Below are 17209 nucleotides of genomic sequence, written 5' to 3' on the forward strand. Positions count from 1 at the left end.
CTGTTTTCCGAAAAAAAAAAAAAAAAATCAATACATTATATCATTTTGAAAGTGAAAATTATCTTCTCATTTTTCAGTCTGCTGCCCTAAGTGGAAACAAATTGGACACCACTGTAATAGATTAATAAATATATAAAAATGAGGACATTCCATGGGGATATTTGTGGTGCACTTTATGGGTTGTGGTCAAAATGCTTTTGAAGACTAGCAGACATGTCATACAGATATCCTCTAAACTTTACAATGATTAGATGACTAGTCAATCATTTATGGAATTGCTAAATCGTACCCCAGCCCCCTGCAAAGACATTTTGGTTGATGGCCATGTTTTTTTAATCCTCACTTTTCTTTATATTTGGTACGTTTTTTTTATTAGCCTATACTTATGTAACACATTTCCTTACTGTGCCGTTAATTTTGGTATCATACATTTTGTTCTTTTCCCCCAAAGCGCCACTCCTTTCAATCCATCTTTTAGTTGTGTCACAGCTCTGACAAATAATTTTTTCCACAGCGTGTCCTCTATCAGTTGCTGAGATCAGAGGAGCTTTTTCTACCCTGGGGTTTTCTCCCAGAGCTGTTTCACAATTACGTCTCTGCAAAGCATGCCCAAACACAAGCTGCGGACGATTGGAATATTCACAACTAACCACCAAGTCAGTTTTTATGTGCACAGTGCAACTTCCCGTGAAGCTACACCTGCTTTTGTTGGTTTTGATACTTTCCGGTGTTGTGTCATTGCAGGTTTAATCTGTCTTCAAAACCCTTATCAAGCACTGAGTAAATCGGATGATTTATGATTGTAAAGTGTTCCTAATATTTCATAACAAGGCTATTAAATAGGCATCTGCTCACCTGGCAGTGCAAGAAGCGAAAACGAACTTTAGCGCTATGAATCAGTCGTCCGTAGTTCTTCACATTGATGCTGCTTTTCTTCCAACCGCTGGCCGGGTCGTACGGGAACGGAGGGTTCCACTTGATGTTGTCGATGGTCTCTAGGTCTTTGGGGGACATTGCCTGCAAAGTTAAAGTTAGCATTGTTAGCTAAACATCACACGTGTAACTCATACACATACAGCAATTAAAACCATAATTGTTTGTTATGCAGGCATTACCTTCCTGGGGGTGACAGTGCAGAGGATATTGATGATGCTGTTGGACTTCTCCTGACCCTCTTGGGGGTTCTTCTTGCGAAACAGGCGACTGCTGCTCAAAACGGAGACAAGCTTGCTGTTAGCTATTTTATCCCCAATGTTTATCATCTGACTTTCCACGTGGAATTTGGAGAAACATTTCCTGTTTATGGGCATCCACTGTCGTCCAAAGAAGACACAACTAAGTTCCGAGTGACACTCTTTGTTACCGTTTCAAACGCCAAGCAATGCACAGATAATGACCTAAATATTTGTATGGATTTTTATTATTCATCCAGACCATTGTATTCTCAGGGCATTCGATCGATCGCAGATGTACTGTTCAGTTTGTTTGAGAAGACGTTTTGCCTCTAATCCAAGCAGACTTCATCAGTTCATGCTTGAATTTAGACTGATCAGACATAGACTAGATTGTTGATCTGTGAATAATCCAATCAGTCTACAGCTTGCGTTTGGACATGCTTTGCAAAGATCTAGATTGAAATTGACCAATCTAAATCTGTGAGCATGAACTGATGAAGTCTGCTTGGATGAGACGCAAAACATCTTGTAACAATCCAAATGTGATCGATCGAATGCCTACAAAATGAGCCAATTCAGTACTCTCAATTAGGGCCTGCCTTTGTCTGCATTCCATCAATGCCAGACGGTGAAATAATCCAAACAATTGCCTGCTGTGTTGCTGATATGCATACAACTCAGAATTGAATGATCCTCTTTGTTTTGCATAACCATCAGTGTCAGGTCTGCATGAGGAAGCACCCTCATTGCGCTGATAAGCACCCAAGCACTTTGGAGTTGATTTGCTTATCTGCACGTATATGTGTGTGTGTGTGTGTGTGTGTGTGTGTGTGTGAGCATGTGTTTGTCTGTCCAACAATGTGGGCCTTTGTCTACATTGTGGGAATCCGTCTAATCAGGAAGTCGTGGCCATACGGCTGCAATTATTTAAGGCCAGTGACGCTTTTTCTGCTACACTTTGGTTCAGTTTCAACACAGAGACAACTATGATAATGATCTGTGTTGCACTCCAAAAGAAGAATGCGTATAAGCTACAGAGCAGGCGCTGCGTTTACACACCTAACATCCTCTCCGAGTCACTGCTGTGGCATTTAACCACCAAGGAAACAGCAAGCAGTGGATTTACTGTGCATACTTTAGCCATTGATCCAACTTGGAAGGTGTTGAGGTGCACTGTGTGCTTGCGCGGTCGCGGTTGGCTTGCTTTCCTTTGTGTTTATAATTAAGAACCGCATTAAGAGCTGCTTGTCAAGTTTGAGTCAGAACCAGATCCTGAATCATCACACACAGGAGACTGCAATGCTCTAATGCAGTGGTTCTCAAATGGGGGTACGCGTACCCCTGGGGGTACTTGAAGGTATGCCAAGGGGTACGTGAGATTTTTCACAAATACTCTAAAAATAGCAACAATTCAAAAATCCTTTACATATATATTTATTGAATAATACTTCAACAAAATATGAATGTAGGTTAATAAACTGTGAAAATAAATACAATGCAATATTCAGTGTTAACAGCTCGATTTTTGTGGACATGTTCCATAAATATTGATGTTAAAGATTTCTTTTTTTGTGAAGAAATGTTTAGAATTAAGTTCATGAATCCAGATGGATCTCTATTACAATCCCCAAACAGGGCACTTTAAGTTGATGATTACTTCTATTTATAATTGAATCACTTGTTTATTTTTCAACAAGTTTTTAGCTATGTGTATATCTTTTTTTCCAAATAGTTCAAGAAAGACCACTACAAATGAGCAATATTTTGCACTGTTATACAATTTAATAAATCAGAAACTGATGACATAGTGCTGTATTTTACTTCTTTATCTCTTTTTTTCAACCAAAATTGCTTGGCTCTGATTAGGGGGTAATTGAATTTAAAAAAATTTCACAGTGGGTACATCACTGAGAAAATGATGTACTCTAATGGGAGTCAGATGTGGCGATCAAGAGCATGTCCGGGCACATAACCCAATGCCAGAGATAAAGCATTAATGTCGCTCAGATCACGACAAGCGGATAACTTGACATAAATCACATATTTTCACTAAATAAATCAAATTGGCCGCAGTCAGCGGGAGTAAAAACGGGGTCATCTTCAGATTGTTTTTTTTTTATATAACAGGTCACTGGAATCATTGACAGCTGGCAGATCATCTTCACAGAGATGCAGGAGGAAGCAAATGGGAACCGGATCATTGACACCCACAGCCAGACGTTAGGGAACTTATTCTCGTGTTAGTTACCATGTGATCCTGAATATTTAACAACCCCTACTTCTCAATGCCTGACAAATACCAATATTTTTTTCAAGCCTGCAGAGGTCAAAACTAACAATGGGCATGTGTGAAGCTGACACCATAAGGAACATAGCACACCTAAAGGCCTACTGAAAACCACTACTACCCACCACACAGTCTGATAGTTTATATATCAATGATGAAATATTAACATTGCAACACATGCCAATACGGCCTTGTTAGTTTACTAAATTACAATTTTAAATTTCCCGGAAGTTTCGTCTTTGAAACGTCGTGTAATGATGACGTATACGCATGACGTCACAGGTTTTTAGGAAGTATGAGCGCTGCGCACACACACAGCTAAATGTCGTCTGCTTTAACGGCATAATTATACAGTTTTTTGGACATCTGTGTTGCTGAATCTTTTGCAGTTTGTTCAATTAATATTGGAGAAGTCAAAGTAGAACGATGGAGTTGGGAAGCTTTAGCCTTTAGCCACACAAACACACGGTGATTCCTTGTTTAAAATTCCTGGAGGTGAAACTTTCCGATGGATCAGAGCGCAGTCAAGAGAACATGGATCCCAACCACATGTCAACCAGCAGGTTTCAGTGAGAAAATTGTGGGTAAAAAGTCAGTTCTTACCGGAAAAAGCTGAGCTTGTGCCTTCCATAGCTGAGACACTGCACGTCAAGACACCCTTCCGACTATCAGGTACTGTTTAACTCACTAAAACACTAGCAACACAATAGAAAGATAAGGGATTTCCCAGAATTAACCTAGTAAATGTGTCTAAAAACATCGGAATCCGTCCCAATGCAATTTTTAACATATTTTTTTTTTTGTAGTTCGTCGCTATCAATATCCTTAAACACGAATCTTTCATTAATGGGGAAATTGTCGTTTTCTCGGTCTGAATAGCACTTTTTGTTGGAGGCTCCCATTAAAAACAATGTGAATATGTGAGGAGCCATCAAACATGTGACGTCTGCGACTTCCGGTAGAGGCAGGGCATTTTGTCTTAGCACCGAAAGTTGAGAACTTTATCGTGGATGTTCTCTACTAAATCCTTTCAGCAAAAAGATGGCAATATCGCAAAATGATCAAGTATGACACATAGAATGGACCTGCTATCCCCGTTTAAATAAGAAAATCTCATTTCAGTAGGCCTTTCATCTTCACAGAGATGCGAGGAGGAAGCAAATGGTAACCGGATCATTGACACTCACGGCCAGACGTTAGGGAAGTTATCATCGTGTTAGTTACCTTGTGATCCTGAATATTTAACAACCCCTACTTTTCAATACCTGACGAACACCAATATTTTTTTCCAGCCTGCAGAGGTAAAAACTAACAATGGGCGTGTGTGGAGCTGACAGCAAGAGGAACATAGCACACCTGGGTGATGGTTCTTACCTGTTTCTGCGGATGAAACTTTTGCTGGAGAAGGTGAGGTTGTGTTGGGGGACGCATGACATGCTGCTGCCCATGATGCCACTCGGTGTTTGTGTCGCTCTTCAGTAAAAACAAAGTGCGACGGATAAGAGTAGTCCTGTGGTGCGCCGTGCTCAAGTAGACTGAGGGAGCAGCATGCAGGGTGAGGGCTGTATAGTCTTGGGCCAGCATGTGTAAAAAGAGGCGGGGTGTGTGGCTGAGTCACTGACTGTGTGAATAAGCAGCTTCTGTGACTTGCCTCTGTCTGTTAATTCAATCCCGGTTGCTACAAAAGACGAGGCGGGTGGGGTTGGGTACAAGTGTGCTTTTTCACACCTTCCAGGAGCCAAATGGAGCTCATTGTGGCTCTAACGGTGAACACAGTGGATGGTGTGTGTCAATCACAATGGAAGATGGGAGTGTTTGGTCATGCCAGGACATGCACATAGCCCACAGCTGTAAGAAATCTATTTATTAGTGGCCCACATGCTGTGTAAACATTATTGTTTGGGAAGCTATGTGATACAAGTCCACAATATACCACGAACGGCACAGCTACATTATTTTCAATGTGAACTCCAGGTATTGTGTTCTTGCCTGAAGGCAATCAGGCATCTGTCAGTGTGTCAGTGTGAGGTAAGGATAGTTAAGACATTTGTGTGTTCAATAGGCTTTCATTTTCATATGATGGGAATGGGGAGGGGGGATGTGTGTGCTGTATGCAAACAGAAGCTATGTGGTTTGCATTGAGGGAGTTGCATTGAGATCAATACAAAAGTGAAACCTTTACTGATAGATTTTTGGAAACAGTTCCAACTTCTGCTACGTGGTAGAAAATGGATGGTTTTTGACAATTCCTCTGAGTCATGTGTTTTTGAGACGTAACAATGTATTTTTGTTAAGCTATTGAAAATGAAATAAAATAATTCTGAAACATCTGCCAAATATACAATTTTGTCCAAAATGAGAATTAAAATACAATCAAATGGACTCTGTGGTTCATGTGTTCATCTGAGACAACATGATGTATATTCATAGAGCTAATGAGAATGGAAAACTTAAAATGTTTCTAAAAAAAATTGTAAAACATTTTTTCCCTAAAATAAGACTAGTACTATATACAATAGGCACCATTTCATGTGTTTTTGGAGATTTTGAAATATTTTACATAAACATACATACAAACCCCGTTTCCATATGAGTTGCGAAATTGTGGTAGATGTAAATATAAACGGAATACAATGATTTGCAAATCCCTTTCAACCCATATTCAATTGAATGGACTACAAAGACAAGATATTTAATGTTCAAACTCATAAATCGTATTTTTTTTTTTTTTTTTTTCGTGGCTGCAACACGTGCCAAAGTAGTTGGGAAAGGGCATGTTCACCATTGTGTTACATCACCTTTTCTTTTAACAACACTCAGATGTTTGGGAACCGAGGAAACTAATTGTTGAAACTTTGAAAATGGAATTCTGTTATTTTCAGAGGGAAGGAGGTGACAACCAGGACAAAACTGCGGTTTTTCAAGGTATATTTTAAACCTTTGATGAATACGTGACATGTGTATGCTACTCTAAGAGAATGAGTGTGACTATGTGTAATATTAATAATGTAAATGTTACCAAGGGGTTGTTGTCTGTGAGTGTTGGTTGTAATCTTTCGTCGAATCACGAGGGGCAAGACGAACAGGCAGTTCGTTGACAGGCAATGGGTCTTGGCGAGGAGCGAGGCAGCGTGGTCTTGGTCCGAACAGGGAGGTCGTGGATTGAGGAGGGCAGTCAGGAATCCGGTTGGATGTCAAAGGACAAGGCTCGATCCCGGAAGCCAGGGGAGTCACTGTGAATATACAAAGGGACATGAACCAGGGATACACAGAGAGAGAGCAAAGCAAAGGCGAGGAAATCACAGGGAAGGGAATGCCAGACGTGAAGCTTATGGGAAGGTTAGCGACGTTCTGGCAAAGGTTCCTCGGGTCTGCTGGTCTTTATGCCGCTCCCTTTCTTCAAGTTCAGGTGTGTCGATTATTGATTGACTACAGGCTCGTTGCTGCGCGAGCGTGCTGCGCTCAGCACGAGTGGGGACGTGTCTGAGTGCACTGTCAACGGAGGGGCGTCTTGGCGTACTATCAGCGGAGGCGGCCGCAGCTCCAGCCGCCGAGGAAACGCGGGTATGACACTGCGTTATGGCAAATTCTTTCCCATTCTTGTTTTATATAGAGCTTCAGTCGTTCAACAGTCCGGGGTCCCCGCTGTCATGTTTTACTCTTCATAATGCTCCACACATTTTGATGGGAGACAGGCCTGGACTGCAGGCGGGCCAGGAAAGTACCCGCACTCTTTTTTTACGAAGCCACGCTGTTGTAACACGTGCTGAATGTGGCTTGGCATTGTCTTGCTAAAATAACCAGGGGCATCCATGAAAAAGACGGTGCTTAGATGGCAGCATATGTTCCAAAACCTGTACGTACCTTTCCGCATTAATGGTGCCTTCACAGATGTGTAAGTTACCCATGTCTTGGGCACTAATGCACCCCCATACCATCACAGATGCTGGCTTTTGAACAATATGTCGATAACAGTCTGGATGGTTCGCTTCCCCTTTGGTCCGGATGACAGAATGTCGAATACTTCCAAAAACAATGGGAAATGTGAACTCGTCAAACCACAGAACACTTTTCCACTTTGCATCAGTCCATCTTAGATGATAAATGACTTTCGCTTTGCGTAGTAGAGCTTTAACTTGCACTTACAGGTGTAGAGATTAACTGTATTTAGTGACAGTGGTTTTCTGAAGTGTCCCTGAGCCCATCTGGTGATATCCTTTAGAGATTGATGTTGGTTTTTAATACAGTGCCGTCTGAGGGATCGAAGGTCACGGTCATTCAATGTTGGTTTCCGGCCATGCCGCTTACTTGGAGTGATTTCTCTAGATTCTCTGAACTTTTTGATGATATTATGGAACGTAAATGTTGAAATCCCTAAATTTCTTGCAATTGCACTTTGAGAAACGTTGTTCTTAAACTGTTTGACTATCTTGTGAAAGACTGAACATTTTTTGGGCAGCTGTTTTTATACCCAATCATGGCACCCACCTGTTCCCAGTTAGCCTGCACACCTGTGGAATGTTCCAAATAAGTGTTTAATGAGCATTCCTCAACTTAATCAGTATTTATTGCCACCTTTCCCAACTTCTTTGTCACGTGTTGCTGGCATCAAATTCTAAAGTTAATGATTATTTGCAAAAAAAGATGTTTATCATTTTGAACATCAAATATGTTGTCTTTGTAGCATATTCAACTGAATATGGGTTGAAAATGATTTGCAAATCATTATAATCCGTTTATATTTATTTACATCTATCAATCAATGTTTATTTATATAGCCCCAAATCACGAATGTCTCAAAGGACTGCACAAATCATTACGACTACAACATCCTCGGAAGAACCCACAAAAGGGCAAGGAAAACTCACACCCAGTGGGTAGGGAGAATTCACATCCAGTGGGACGCCAGTGACAATACTGACTATGAGAAACTTTGGAGAGGACCTCAGATGTGGGCAACCTCCCCCTTCTAGGGGACCGAAAGCAATGGATGTCGAGCGGGTCTAACATGATACTGTGAAAGTTCAATCCATAGTGGCTCAAACACAGCCACGAGAGTTCAGTTCAAAGCGGATCCAAGACAGCAGCGAGAGTCCCGTCCACAGGAGACCATCTCAAGCGGAGGCGGCTCAGCAGCGTAGAGATGTCCCCAATCGATACAGGCGAGCGGTCCATCCTGGGTCCCGACGAGCGGTCCATCCTGGGTCTCGACTCTGGACAGCCAGTACTTCATCCATGGTCATCGGACCGGACCCCCTCCACAAGGGAGGGGGGGACATAGGAGAAAGAAAAGAAGCGGCAGATCAACTGGTCTAAAAAGGAGGTCTATTTAAAGGCTAGAATATACAGATGAGTTTTAAGGTGAGACTTAAATGCTTCTACTGAGGTAGCATCTCGAACTGTTACCGGGAGGGCATTCCAGAGTACTGGAGCCCGAACGGAAAACGCTCTATAGCCCGCAGACTTTTTTGGGGCTCTAGGAATCACTAATAAGCCGGAGTCTTTTGAACGCAGATTTCTTGCCGGGACATACGGTACAATACAATCGGCAAGATAGGCTGGAGCTAGACCGTGTAGTATTTTATACGTAAGCAGTAAAACCTTAAAGTCACATCTTAAGTGCACAGGAAGCCAGTGCAGGTGAGCCAGTACAGGCGTAATATGATCAAACTTTCTTACTCTTGTCAAAAGTCTAGCAGCCGCATTTTGTACCAACTGTAATCTTTTAATGCTAGACATGGGGAAACCCGAAAATGATACGTTACAGTAATTGAGACGAGACGTAACAAACGCATGGATAATGATCTCGGCGTCTTTAGTGGACAAAATGGAGCGAATTTTAGCGATATTACGGAGATGAAAGAAGGCCGTTTTAGTAACGCTTTTAATGTGTGACTCAAAGGAGAGAGTTGGGTCGAAGATAATACCCAGATTTTTTACCGAGTCACCTTGTTTTATTATTTGGTTGTCAAATGTTAAAGTTGTATTATTAAATAGAGGTCGGTGTCTAGCAGGACCGATAATCAGCATTTCAGTTTTTTTGGCGTTAAGTTGCAGAAAGTTAGCGGACATCCATTGTTTAATTTCATTAAGACACGCTTCCAACTGACTACAGTCCGGCGTGTTGGTCAGCTTTAGGGGCATGTAGAGTTGGGTGTCATCAGCATAGCAGTGAAAGCTAATACCGTATTTGCGTATGACGCCACCTAGCGGCAGCATGTAGATGCTGAAGAGTACAGGGCCAAGGACCGAACCCTGGGGAACTCCACACGTTACCTTAACATAGTCTGAGGTCACACTGTTATGGGAGACGCACTGCATCCTATCAGTAAGATAAGAGTTAAACCAAGACAGGGCTGAGTCCGACATACCAATTCGTATTTTGATACGCTCTAATAAAATATTATGATCGACGGTATCGAAAGCAGCGCTAAGATCGAGGAGCAGCAACATAGATGATGCATCAGAATCCATCGTTAGCAATAGATCATTAGTCAATTTTGCGAGGGCTGTCTCAGTCGAGTGATTTGCCCTGAAACCGGATTGAAAGGTTTCACAGAGATTGTTAAATGCTAAGTGTTCATTTAGCTGCTCAGCAACAATTTTTTCGAGGATTTTCGAAATAAAGGGAAGGTGAGACACCGGTCGGTAGTTTACCATGAGGTCAGGATCGAGGTTAGGTCTTTTAAGGAGAGGATGAATAACCGCTTTTTTGAATGCTAGGGGAACAGTGCCCGAGGAAAGTGATACGTTTATTATATTTAGCACTGATGGACCTAATAATACAAAAAACTCAATTTCTAACACAATTTCACAACTCATATTGGAAACAGGGTTTGTAATTCTGTCAAAAATAATACATTTGGTATTATCAAAATGTACCATCTATGTGTGATGTTTTATTTATTTATTTATTTATTCTGAGACCGTGCCGTGTGTATTAATGAATATATGGTATAGTTTCTGCTGTGGTGAAAAATTTTTGTGCTGAAATCAGAAGCTTATTTACGTAGCTGATTGTCTCCCTTAGATTGGTTAGAAAGAGGCATTGTTTGAGTTTTAAAGAATTTTTGTTATTACAGTTAAAGTCCCAACGATAGTCGCACACGCACACTCGGTTTGGTGAAATTATCCTCTGTATTTGACCCATCCCCATGGGAGGTGAGGGGAGCTTTGAGCAGCAGTGGGAATCATTTTGGGGATTTAACCCCCAGTTCCAACCCTTGATATTGAGTGCCAAACAGGGAGGCCATGGGTCCCATTTTTATAGTCTTTGATATGACTCAACCTGGTCCAATAACTTTAGTAACTTTACCAGACTATTCTTCCAGCATCATTTACTTAATTTATCATTCTAAATAATACAAGAGCAGCCAAGCAGTATACATTTTTCAAAATGTAAACCAAATTGTGCAAATTGCCGGTCTTTATTGACTTACTTTGTGCAGTTTTTTTCCACTTTCTTTTGCCATTTGAAGCTCTGTGTTATTCACACTAAAAAAATTGACTTCATTTCAAAATTTGGCCAGATTTCTTTATCATTTTGGGCCTAAGTTTATTTTTTTACGGAAATGATTTCATTAATGAGTGAAAGATGAAGTGTTTCTTGGCACATTTAATTTTCCGTGTGTTCCTTCCAAGTAAAAGTTGGTCTGAGTAAAAAAAAAAACACTGACAGTAAATGTGTTCCTTTGCAAAGAAGGTCGTTCCGTGTGTCAGCAATCAGACAAGCGCGATTGCTCCTCCGTGTTTTTCATCCTTTGTCACTGTCTGTGGCAATAGTCATAAAATCCAACATGTGCAGATGGTTGCCAGCTAACCTGTCAAACCGGTTGTAAAGGACAAAAAACAAAACGTAACTAACAGTTGAGCGTTGCTCTCATACTTTTTTTTTTTACTTATACCTGTATTGCTCTTTGGATTGTCTATTACGGTCACCGCAAGTCGTGATGAGGTCAAACAATGTTGAATGTGATCAATAAAGGATAGCCGGCTGATTAAACCTAATCTCGTCATTAGATAAAAGAAACAGAGTGGGCTTTGTTCTACGTTATGTCGGCACCATCACAGCCTACCTATGCCAGGCCCTTGTTCATGGAAACATTTGCATTTGCTTGGTTCCTCGTAGAGGTTCAAGTTTAGGAGACTTGGGAGAGTTGCCCAACAAGAATATAAAAGTCCCTGGTGTCTATTTCAATTGATGAATCATTGCCGTGTTCTAGCTCATTAAACAAGTCCACAATGTCATAATATTGATACGTGGACCATGGTCTAACAAATGCATGACAGTGGGCAAGATAGCACATGCAGCCAGGATGGTGACTAATGCGTCTTCAGTATTCCTGCGTTCGCAAGGAAGTCTGAATCCTGCCAAATATTCCAGGGATTTTTCTGCTTACGTCAGCTCAGTTTCGACTAGAAGTTTCAAATAAGGTCCATCGTCCAACCAGCAAAGAAAGCGACTTTCTCAGAAGCTATCATGTTTATTACAAAACAACATTTTGAAGAGTTCAAATATTAACATACAGTGCATCCGGAAAATATTCACAGCACTTCACTTTTCCCATACTTTGTTATGTTATAGACCAGGTGTCACCAAACTGCGGCCCGTGGATCGGATCCGGCCCGCCAGAGTCCAAAATTCGGACCCGCAGGAAATCCCAAATTTAAAAAAAATTATTTGTATAATATGTTTTAAAATCCGTCCCTGGGGGCAGTGCTCGAGTCCCTGAGGCAGGCAGGGCTCACCGCCAACCCGGCGAAGTGTGCAGTTGGCCGGAGGGAAGTACAGTATATGGGGTACCACTTGGGAGGAGGGCAGGTGCAGCCGCAGGTTGATAAAACAGCGGCAATTGCGGCTTGCCCAACCCCCAAGACGAAAAAAGAGGTGAGGCAGTTTTTGGGTCTGGCGGGTTACTACCGGAGGTGTATCCCCCAGTTTGCGAACCTGACCAGCCCAATAACTGACCTCACCCACGAGGGTGCCCCTGATCTGGTCCAGTGTTTGGAGCAGTGCCAGTAGGGGTTTGAGAGGGTTAAGAAGGCCCTCTGCGAGGAGCCGGTCCTACACATGCCTGATTTTTCTCTCCCGTTTTGTCTGCAGTTTGACGCGTCGGGGAGAGTTCTGGGAGCTGTTTTGTCCCAGCAAGTGGAGGACGTCGACCGACCCATCCTCTACATCAGCCATAAGCTGTCCGAAAGGGAGGCCAGGTATAGCACAGTGGAGAGGGAGTGCCTCGCCATCAGGTGGGCGGTCGGGTCCCTCCGATAGTACCTCCTAGGGCGTTCATTCAGCCTCTGCTAGGACCACAAACCCCTCCAGTGGCTCCACCGCACGAAGGATGCCAACGCGCGGATCACCCGTTGGTATCTAGCTTTGCAACCCTTACAACTTCAGAGTGATCCACAGACCGCGTGCACAAATGGCCGTGGCCGACTTCCTGTCCCGCTCTCTCCCTGCGGGGGAGTAGGCATGGCCGGACGGCGTGCCGGCCTGAGTCTGGCGGTGGAGGTCTGTGGTGGGCGTCGCCTGCGCACCTGCAGTGAAGCGGGGTGTGGCAGGACCTGCTTCGAGGTTGGCGACAGGTGAGTGGATGACGCAACTGAAAGTGTTTGTCTAATCACCTGTCGCTCTGTTAAAAGGCAGCAGTCAGGAAGAGGAGAGGTTGTTGAGGCTGGAGCACACGCGCAGCGACAACAGACACTTGCGGAAAAGCACAGAGAAAAAAACCTTCTTTAATGAAAAGTAAATAAGAGTCAAACATGAAAAGAGATGTCCTCCCTTCGTGGTCAGTGGAACCCGCACGACGACGGCAAGAGACCGTCACTATATATATATATATATATATATATATATATATATATATATATATATATATATATATATATATATATATATATATATATATATATATATATATATATATATATATATATATATATATATATATATATATATATAAGATGGCACCGCTGTAGTGGCTGCTGTTGGCAGGAGCTTTGTGCTCTTGTGTCATCCTTTTGTGTTTCCCTCTTGTTTTCATGTCTTATTATATATTTATATATATATATTTTTTTTGCCTTTTGAGTCCGGGACCCTTTGGGACTGTGTGACAAGGGGTGGCACTTTCGTGACCTCTGCGGTACTTTTTTGTGGACTTGTGGATCTGCCTTCCGGGAGCCTTTTGGCCATGGGAACCAGCTGCTGGGTCTCTGCCACACCAGAGTCTGTTTGGAGGGACTGGAGGAGATGCAGATGAGGGGACAGGGCTGCGGAGCTAGCATTGAGTGCCGGGACAGAGAGGCTTCGCGATGTCTTGCCTGGGTGGGCAGGTGTCGGACACCTCAGTCTCCTTGGACGTATCCTCGCTCATCCATGCGGACTGGACACTGGCCGAGAGTTGGTTGGCGGCCGAGAATGGAGTCGGCTCTCTTGGTTGCTTTGTTGGGTCTGCTCCTGTCTCTGGTAATGCTCCCTCCATCCCAGCGGACGATGGCGTGGAACACCGCAGAGGCCACCACAGTGTATATGTTTCTTTTACTTTTTATTCATAGCTGTATGTAGAAGTGGCTGTTTGTATCCGCTGCTTTAATGTCTTTCATGTCCTTTGTGTTCTTTGATGTTTGATGTTTCCCTCTTACACACATGTAAGAGGGATGTTTACTATGGCTATGAGTTGTTGTTGTTGTTGTTGTTTTTTTTCCCTTGGCCTCAGTCTGGACCCCCTCTCCAGGGGACCAGGCTTAGACCTATTTTTCATCTTATTTTATTTTAATATTCTATTTTTTTCTCCCAGAAAATCCTGATACACCATAGCATCCAGACGTACTGTGCACAGATGAAACATGTGCCATTACAGTAAGAAACATGTTAAGTGACCTTGACAATCTCCAACTGAAAGTCCAACTGTAATATTCCCCTGTTTGTGCTGTTTAATGTTCCTTCCCTTTCTAAACCGCTAACCAAAAGTGACAAAGCCCTTGAAACGACCTGGTTGCCTAATATTCCTCCCAGAACGAGAAACATTTTGTAGTGGCTCTCTGGTGCCTGTAATCTGAACAGTCCCTGTGTCACCAGAGATCAACAGCTCGTCAGCCGCAGCACCCCTCTCTAGTGACCCCATGTCCAGCAACGAGGGAGCCTGACTAGGAGAAGCAGGCGGGCCATTTGAAAAACCAGCAACCATCGGTAGCGTGTATGGTTTTAGTCTATCATAATGGAAGACCTGCCCCCGTCCATCAAACTCCAAAGGGTTGCCAATATGATAGGTAAGTCCAGGTTCTCCCTGAGAGTCCAACACAGACAGGACCCAATAGGGCCCCTTCCAGTGGGGAGCCAGTTTCATCCTGTCCTCTGTCGGATTACTTAGCCATACCAGATCTCCTACTGCATACGGCCGGTGACGCACGGTTCCATCATGGTACAGTTTTTGCTTCTCGTGCGCGTTGGCGCCACCGTGCCGGGCGCCAGCGAAAGCAGTCTCCAGCCTCTCTGCCAAAGAGGCCACAAAGTCAGCATGAGAAAGAGGCAAGTCCGAACGCACCAAATGAGACGGCACCAACACATCCACTGGAACACGAGCCTCCCGTCCATGAAGTAGATAGTACGGACTGTAGTTGGTGCAGGCATGCACAGATGTGTTATAGGCGAAAGCCACCTGTTTCAGATAATCATCCCACTCACCACCGCAGGCGAGCAGCGATTTGGCTAGTTGGTCGACCAGAGTGCGGTTAAAGCGTTCAACCATTCCGTCTGATTTGGGATTATAAAGTGCAGTGCGTGTCTTCTTAATTCCCAGGAGCTGACACAGTCTTTGAACAATCTCGGCTTCAAACTGCCGCCCCTGATCACTATGAATCGTTTCAGGGACACCATGCACCATCACATAGTCATCAAACAAACACTGTGCTACTGATCGTGCTGTCTGGTCAGAGAGAGCATAGAGATTCACAAACTTGGTAAAGTAGTCTTCCACTACTAACACATATCTATTTCCCTTAGAAGTCACTGGCAGTTCAAGAATGTCCGTTGCTACTCTCTGAAGTGGCCGAGTTGCATGAACGCTCCCCATCGGTGCCTGATGCTTAGGCACCGGTGCCTTGCGTGTTTGACATGGGATGCACTGTTCACACCACCGCTGAATATCTTTAAACATGAACGGCCAGTAGCAAGTTTCCCTTGCACGTTCCCACACTCGTTCTACTGAGAAATGTGCCGATGCAGAGCCCCCATGTAGATGCTGCAGCACATCAGAGATAAGCAAGGAGGGCATGACAACCTGACACAGAGCATCTCCGGTGAGGGGAGAGTTCACCGTCCTGCAGAGTAGTCCATTAACAACAGAGAGGCGGGGATATTCAGTCCATAATTTTCGAAGCCACCGGGAACTACCTCTCATCTGCCCCTTAGATGGCCGAGAGCCACATCTTTCCATCCAGTCCAACACCTGATTAATATCTGGGTCGGCCCGTTGTAGCCCCCTCAGTTCCGTTCCATCATGTGAAAGTGCATGTTTGAACGACAAGACCTGCGCCCCACTGTTGTTCTCCACATGCTGCGCCCCAGTACGTAGGTCAAAGGTCGGGGGGTTTCGTGTGGGTGTTTGTAGCAGTTGAGTGACTGGTTGGGGAACGCTGGGCTCTATATCTGAGCCTATGACATTCACGTTTGTGGTTTTCTCACCTGTGTTTACCACACTAGGCTCAGGGTTTTGAGGACGCCGTGAGAGTGCATCAGCATTAGTATGCCGTTTGCCGTCTTTGTGCTGTATACTCCAGTTGTAAGGGTCCAGTTCCAGTATCCATCTTGCTCTGCGTCCTGTGGGATCCTTGTCAATAGACATGCCACGCAGGCCCAACAGCGGCTTGTGATCAATTATGATGGTAAAGGCAGCTGATCCTATGTAGTGTCTGAATTGTCGTGTAGCCCACACTACGGCCCACAGCTCTCTGTCGAATGTAGACCAGCGCTTTTCTGGGGAACTGAGTGCTTGGCTAGCGTATGACACCACTCGCTCCAGTCCGTCCTTGTCCTGAGCCAACACCGCCCCCACTGCTTCCAAGGAGGCATCTGTGTACACCTTAAAAGGAGTGTTAAAGTCAGGCATGATGACAATTGGAGCAGATGAAAGCACCCCCTTCAGGTACTGAAAGGCTGTGTCACACTCACTTGTCCATTTAAAAGGTGTGTCTTTGCAGGTGAGGTGGTGTAGAGGGGCTGCACACTGGGCAAAGTTTTTAACAAAGCGTCTGTAGTAAGAGCAGATCCCCCCTAAGGCTCTCACTTCAGTTGGATTCCGTGGGGTCGGCCAGGTTCTGACTTTGTCCGTGTTTCGAGGGTCGGGCTGTAAGCCGTGGCGAGAAACAACATGTCCCAGGAACACTACATGATCTCGAGCCAGATGACATTTCTTATGATTCAGCCTGAGGCCAGCTGCATGGATCCTGGAGAAAATTTCACGCAAACTGGTGAGATGGGCCTCAAAGGTGGGGCTGTATATTAAAACGTCGTCAAGGTACACCATACACACTTGCCATGGGAGCCCTCTGAGTACCAGCTCCATCATGCGCTGAAATGTTGCAGGTGAGTTAGTAAGGCCCATCGGCATAGACCGCCACTGGTAGAGGCCTCGGCCCGTGGTGAAGGCCGTTTTCTCCCTGTCTCCCTCAGCGACCTCGACCTGCCAATATCCGTTAGTAAAGTCCAATGTGCTAAACCACAGGGAGCCTGCCAGCGCATCCAGGGTCT

General features: G+C 44.1%; 1 protein-coding gene across 1 annotated transcript in view; it reads right to left on the bottom strand.

Annotated features, from left to right (window-relative positions):
* The window catches only part of plekhn1 (pleckstrin homology domain containing, family N member 1), a 39548-nt gene extending 34293 nt beyond the window's left edge, over positions 1-5255 (bottom strand). Inside the window, exons 1-3 of the mRNA XM_061903952.1 lie at positions 4837-5255; positions 1116-1206; positions 856-1017 (exon numbers count right to left, since the gene is read on the bottom strand). Of these exons, the coding sequence (XP_061759936.1) occupies positions 856-1017; positions 1116-1206; positions 4837-4910 (327 nt within the window). The 5' untranslated portion in view covers positions 4911-5255. The remainder of the gene's footprint in view (positions 1-855; positions 1018-1115; positions 1207-4836) is intronic.
* Positions 5256-17209: the final 11954 nt, after the last annotated feature.

Source organism: Nerophis ophidion, linkage group LG06, assembly GCF_033978795.1.
Source record: "Nerophis ophidion isolate RoL-2023_Sa linkage group LG06, RoL_Noph_v1.0, whole genome shotgun sequence".
Lineage (NCBI taxonomy): Eukaryota > Metazoa > Chordata > Actinopteri > Syngnathiformes > Syngnathidae > Nerophis > Nerophis ophidion.